Here is a 6,984-nt window from a genome sequence, read left to right as displayed (position 1 = left end):
AAGCAGGGGCTGAGGGGACACGGGGACACTGGTGGTAACGTCCCACGACACCACGCTTGCACTTAACATCTCCTCTTGTCCCAGAGCCCAGAAAATCCTGGTCGGATGTGACACCTCTACCAGGAAAGGCTTTGCGACAAGGCCCGTCTGCTGGCTGGAGGCCTGCGGTGGCATCATTAGTACCTTCCCGGGGTGACCAGCCATCTCAGCGTGCCGGGGACCGAAGTGTTCCCAGGACGTGGGACCTGGGTGAGTGTGACAACCAAGACAGCCCTGAACACCGCAGTGGGCTGGTCCCCATCCTCCCCATCCCAGCGAGCCCCCCGCCCAGTCATTCCAAACCAGCCTTCCTGCTCGAAGCCCTCCAGCCTGTACCTCCCTCCATCCCTGCTTGCAGGAGAGAGACAGGTGGGCAAGGCTGTGCCCATCTGTGTCTTGGGCACTTTCAGGGCAGGACTAGTCTTTCTAGAAGCTGAGCTGGGTTAAGGACTGAAGGTGGACTCCAGCGGTGGGTGAGAAACCAGAGGCCTGAGCCATTTTCTTAATGAAAAACCACCCACTTTGTTTACAAAGCTGGGCCCAGCCCCTCAAAGTCTCCCCCTCGGGACTGCGGGTTCCTACTTCCTGGCTGTACTTGAGAAGGCAGTGACATGCTGCTAACAGGTCTGATGAAAACACGTGTAATTTAGACACAGCAGCAAGGCGGTGGTCTCCTCCCTGGGCCTGCGTCCCGGGGGTGTCCTCTGCCCCCTGACCAAAGGAGCTGAGGGCCAGGACCAGGGCTTAGCGGCCTGGGTCAGAGCCTTGGGTCTAAGGGTCTAAGATGTTTCCTATTTTCAGAGCACTTACGCCTTTCTAACTGCGATAGTCCTTACCTCACCTCATTTTTTTTTCCAGAAGTTTTATTTATTTATTTTTCCAGCTTTACTGAGATGTGATTGACACAGAACATTGTGTAAGTCAACTCATCACGTCGTACCCCTTGAACACATCACCCCCTGACCCCGCTCAGCCTCCTGAGCTCCAGCCCCGTTGTGAGCTTCACCAGGTCCAGCCTGTCTGTTTGCTGTTCAACAGCATCATCCAACAAACCCGCCAGCCTCTGCGGCGGCCCAGGCAGGAGAGGAGAGAGTCACTGCGACATCCTGATGGGTAAAGCCACAGGCTCCAGTGACCTGAGCCGCGGCCCAGATGTCCCCGCCCCCAGGGGCCCAACTTTATCCATCTCAGCCAGGCCTGAAGCCAGAGGAAATACCTTTCAGGACAGACTGTACCTGCAGAGCTGTCGGCGAGAAGCCTGTGGGTCTCTAGATGATGCGTTTGTTCAGACAGATACCAAAATATAACAGAGGTGTCAGCTTTTTAAAGCTGCATCTTTTATAGTTTTCTCAAGTTGAAGGAGCTTACAGCAACATCACGTCCTCTGGGTGATGGCCTGCAAAGACCACACACGTGCACACACACACACACACACACATGCACACACACACCAGTGCTGAGGATGGGTGGGCTGAGGTTCTTCCCACAGTCCTTCTAAGTTATCAGCACTGACGGAGAGACAGATGTTGGAGAGGCAAGTGCAAACGACAAGGACCCCCCCCCCAATCAATTGCTGTGACCTTCTCTGAATCATCGTGACAGAACAATTCTTATTCTAAACAGGAAGCGTAACTCTTTTTTTTTTTTTTTTTTTTTTACGGTACGCGGGCCTCTCACTGCTGTGGCCTCTCCCGTTGCAGAGCACAGGCTCCGGACGTGCAGGCTCAGCGGCCATGACTCACGGGCCCAGCTGCTCCGCGGCATGTGGGATCCTCCCGGCCCGGGGCACGAACCCGTGTCCCCTGCATCGGCAGGCGGACTCTCAACCACTGCGCCACCAGGGAAGCCCAGGAAGCGTAACTCTTGATGGCAAACCGGAGGATCTGGTCTGTGGGACTCAAGCCACTCTCCCGAGCGTCGTCCATTACAATTTCTCTGCGCAGAGGCTACCAAGAAGGGTGCTCGCGGGAACTTGACATGTGTCACTTTGTCACTTACTTTTTAAAAAAGCCTTGAAACACACAGGTATTAACACCTGTTTTACAGATGACGGGGTAGTGGCTTAGAGAGGTTGTGGGGAGATTGGAGGTGTAGGCCCTGCACAGTCCCTGACACACGGTAGGTATTTAATACATTTTTGTTAAATGAACAAATGTTTCTGGCAAGTGTGGTTTCAAAGCAGTCACATTTCTGTGTTTAAGCCAGAGTCCTATTTCCTTGATCAGATAGTAACAGAAAATCATATTTTCTGGAAATTATCAGAACGATCCCTAGAAAATTCAGGGTCTGAGCATTCAAACATCAGGATGTTAAATGAGTAGATCTTGCTGTCCTGGTCTCTTTACAAATAACAATAATACAATGCACACAGTAAATGCAAATGATCTCCAGCCAAATCCAGTCTCCACCATTTTCCATCCTAGGCCCTCCGGAAAAGCAACTTCCCTGAGCCTCAGTTTACGCACCTATAAATGCAGGTAGTGAGGACGCCTACCACCTAGGGGAGCTGTGAGGATTAACTAGGTTTCTCCCGGTACATGTGAGCAGCTACTATTATAATTGCTTGAACAGAAGGCATCACTTCAGAAGGAGGCCGTATACAGCTCTGAGAAAATATTGTCGAAAACTTTTCCTGACATCACTCTATATACAGAAAAAAGTCAGGCAATTCCTTGAAATCTGCTGCCCTAATGAGAGTACTCCTTCCTGATGCCACTTCCCTGGCAATCAACAATCCAGTGTGAGGTGGATTCTGATGGAAATTACAAAAAAAAAAAAAAATTGGCAACAAGAATGTATATTGCAAAACAAAATGTGTTGCTTTTAAAGTGATTTTGGAGCCTCAGTAATTAGTCTAGCAAGTTCCAAAGATACACTCTGTAGCTGTCATTCAGTACTTGTTTCCTTTGGTTATCTGCCTTTCTTTTAAAATAAATACATAAATAAAAATAAGCTGGGGAAACATGTGTTCTGAAGCTGCCTGGGATGGCAGGGCCCCGGCCCTGGTGGGCTCTGTTTTAGGAGCAGCCCCCGTGGATCACACACTCTGTCTTCCTGGCAGGCTGCTCTTGGGTCACTTCTCAGCTCTGGTGGCTGCTGAAACAAGACAGATGCTGCTGTACAAAATAACTTGAGAACATACCAGAGCCTGTTGCTTCCAGCACTTGGAAAATCTTGACATTCAAATATGCAAATATTTTATGGCACGAAGTGAAAAAAAGGAGAGAGAAGGAGCTGGAAAGTCACATTTGAAATGAAACATACTCGAGATGTAAGCAAACTAGAATTTACACTCTGGATTATAATTAAACTGGTGCTATCATCAGACCAGACCTTGGAATGGGCCGCGATCCGCCCAGGGGGTCTCCTGTGTCTGTGAAGCCACCCAGCGGGGTCCTCAGCCCCTCCAGGTTGGCCGGCGCAGCACACATGGAGCCGGGTGCACCTCCTTCTCTGCCAGCCCCCAGCCCCGTGGCTCAAAGGGCAGCCGGCAAGCGAGAACACTGTCTCCCTCCATTTTCAACAGTGTGATACGTATGTTTATTTTAAAAAGCAGGATGTCTTCAAGGATGTGGATTAAAACTCTGTCACGCATCCAAGTCCTCATAAACTCTGAGTGTTCTTCTAGGAGCTGTAGAGATGCACACGGTGGGTCGTACCCTCAAACGGTGGTGTGAAAAGAAAAACAAACCAGAAGTCCCAAACCAATCTGGTCACACCGTTAACAGCTGAGCTAATTCGATCAGTCCCGTGACTTTTTAGTCTCCGTCTCCTCAGGTGTGTTAGAGGAGCTCGTCTAGAAGATTCCAAAGCTGCCTTCCCGATCTTGGGTTCTGTGAACAATGGTAGTGGGAATGTAACCGAGCAGGACCGTATGGGCCTTCCCGGGACAGACCCCTCGCCGGTATCCTCCGCTGGGCTCCCCTCTGAAGTAGCCAGATCAGAGTACCTGATGCACACTTCCTGAGTTGCTTTACAGATGCTAAAACCACCACCAAGTGGTGGTGCCCTGCCCCCCTCACCTGGCCTCTAAAAATGCTCTGCTGAAAGCCTTTGGGAGTTCAGGGGGTTTTGGGGGCATGAGCCGCCCGTCTCCTTGCTCACCTCTGCAATAAACCTTTTTCTGCGCCAGACTCCGATGTTTCGGTATTGTTTGGCCTCACTCTGTGTCGGGCACATGAACTTGTGTCTCGTAGCAGGAAGACTGGAACCGGGCAGATTCTGGTCTGAAGGATGGTCTCATGAGTTCCTCGATTATGTGAAGTTGGCACATTGCTTAAGAGAATGGACCCTGGTTCTCATCTGTAAACGGGGATAACAGCTCCCATCTCACAAGGTCACCATAAAGTTGAAATGTAACTTTGTAACTAATGCATTTGCCATAGGGTCAATTCTGGTTTTGAGACAGGCTGGGCCCTGGGCCCTGGGCCCTTTGCTGCAGGACCTGCACCTGGACAAACATCTCCTTGAGCAACAGATACAAAGAAACTATAAGGGACTAAAACTAACTGCATGCCTGGGCAGGGGGCCCCAAATTATCAACAACAAGATACAAAAAGGCCACAAACCAACAGCCACTTCTGAGGTGCCGGGGGCAAGAGCAGGGTCTTGTGCACAATCCCTGCACACAGCACCACCAAGGGGGTGGGCAGACCATCTAAGCCCCCCCTCTGACCGGACCCTTGGATCCATCCCTACCCTCACTCCATTTAAGGGACCAGCCCGCCCTCCTTGGGGAGCAGCAAGGGCACCTGTTACTTGCTTACACTCCCTGTGCTGCTGGTGCCCCAATAAAGCCTTGCCTGAATTTCCCGTCTGGGCTCTGATCAATTTCTATTGATTAATGAGTCCAAGGACCCAGGTCATTAACAGTTTCATTCCGTCTTTCTTAGAGTTTCTTCTCCTTTGTCATGGAAGCCACAGAATTCAGCTAGATGAGAGAAGTGAGAGTTTGTGGCTGGGAACCTGCAACGGTGACCCCATGGGTGCCATGTTCCAGACACCCGAGGTAACTGTGAAGGTCTAGGCTCAGAGCCAGTCACCCGTGGGACTAGTCACTTAACTGAAAGACCACCCTCGGCACTTTTTATATATAATTTGCCATCCTCTGATGCCAAATGCGCTTCCAGTGCCGCACCGTAATCAGGTGGTGTGTATTTAGCAAATAGCAGTAATTTTTATTACCAATCTAGCAATGAGGTAAACTTTACCACCTGACTTCCCCTCCCCCATAAATCACATGAAGATATCCAGAAATGAGTTTCATTGTGGGTTTTTCTGAAGTTTTAAATTTTTAATTTTATATGCAAAGAGTTAGTATTGTTTCTGAGGAAGGTAGATATGCTTGATGACCCATTCAAGAAGTTCACACTTGGTCCAACCTAATGAAGCCGATGTCTTTCGCGTACTGGCAGAAACACTGGCAGCGTATATTGAGGCCATATTGCCGGATCACACCATGCCGGTTTGAGCGAGAACCCTGGCCGAATTTTCCCAGCTGGCTCCAGTAGAGCTGCTGGTGACCCATGTTGCTTTCTCAGCTGCAACGAGGCAAAAGTTCATTGCGGTTTTTTTGGTTTTGTTTTTTTAATAAATTTATTTATTTATTTTTGGCTGCGTTGGGTCCTCATTGCTGCCCACGGGCTTTCTCTAGTTGCAGCGAGTGGGGGCTACTCTTCATTGTGGTGCGCGGGCCTCTCACTGCGGTGTCTTCTCTTGTTGCAGATCACGGGCTCTAGGCGCATGGGCTTCAGTAGTTGTGGCACACAGGCTCCGTAGTGGTGCCTCGCGGGCTCTAGAGCACAGGCTCAGTAGTTGTGACGCGCGGGCTTAGTTGCTCCACGGCATGTGGGATCTTCCCGGACCAGGGCTTGAACCCCTGCGCCCTGCATTGGCCGGCAGATTCTTTAACCACTGTGCCACCAGGCAAGCCCCTCATTGTGTTTTAACTTTATCAGTAACGCTTATTTGACAGATACTGAAATGTACTGATTTAATTAATTCGCCTGATTCCTCTGGCATTTGCTCCATATTTTTTAATACTGAGACAAGCTATTTATCAGGCACTATGCTAAGCCCACAAAAAAAAAATGAGGAACATTCTTCAGTTTGATTGGATAAAGGAAGGCTGATTTATCAACAGGCTCGGCTCCAGTAAAAGACATTATTGGGAAGGGCATGGTGAAAGAAACCTCCTCATAGAGAAACACACTGTATCAATAATCTACTGCTGTTTAACAAACCACTCCGAGAAAGAAACAGCAGCTGAAAACAATAAACATTGATCGTTCCGCAGTTTGTGGAATCCAGGAGGAAGCCGACAGCAGCTCTGCCGGATGATCCCGTCTCAGGGCGTCTCCTGAGACTGCAGGCAGGTACCAGCCGGGGCTGCGTCACCTACAGGCTTGACTGGGGCTGGAGGACCCACCTCCCGGCGGCTCAGTCACACGCCGGGAAGTTCCCCTGGTTTTTGGCAGGAGCTCGTCCCTGGTAGACCCCTCCACGGGGCTGCTGGGCTACCTCCTGACAAGGCAGCCGGCTTCCCATGGCTTCCCCCTTCTGTGCCCGTACAGCTTCCGACTGGGCACCCAGGTGTGGACGGGGACCTCGAAGGGTGTGGGCCCCAGCAGGTGAGGGTCATCAGGGGCTATGCTGTAGACTGGCCATCACATGGATGATTGGAGAAAGAGAATGGACTGTAGGCCACGGAGGGGGACAGGGGACAACAATTCTAACCACAGGCAAGGAGAGGAAGGAGCAAATGCATCCACTTTGTTGGATAGGATAGGGATCAGAGAGCGTGCAGAAGCCACCCGCGTTCCTCCCGTTAGGAAGGGGGGGGGGTCTGGCCACCAGGAGCCTAACCCCGCCACAGGGAGTGCCGGCAAGACAGAGGCCGGGGAGGGGCCACAGGCAGGGGGAGGGCTGATGCTGCCTGGAGGGGTG

At 51.0% G+C, this 6,984-nt stretch overlaps 1 protein-coding gene across 1 annotated transcript; it reads right to left on the bottom strand.

The window, feature by feature from the left end:
- Positions 1–5,364: 5,364 nt before the first annotated feature.
- On the bottom strand, positions 5,365–5,808 carry LOC308620210 (small ribosomal subunit protein uS14-like). Its single transcript, XM_081239597.1, has one exon. The coding sequence runs from the start codon at positions 5,564–5,566 to the stop codon at positions 5,405–5,407; it is 162 nt and encodes a 53-aa protein (XP_081095723.1). The 5' UTR covers positions 5,567–5,808; the 3' UTR covers positions 5,365–5,404.
- Positions 5,809–6,984: the final 1,176 nt, after the last annotated feature.

This window comes from Mesoplodon bidens, assembly GCF_964165515.1.
Source record: "Mesoplodon bidens genome assembly, chromosome: 7".
NCBI lineage: Eukaryota > Metazoa > Chordata > Mammalia > Artiodactyla > Ziphiidae > Mesoplodon > Mesoplodon bidens.
Note: the sequence above shows the minus strand (reverse complement) of the source record. Positions and strands in the feature narration are given on the sequence as shown.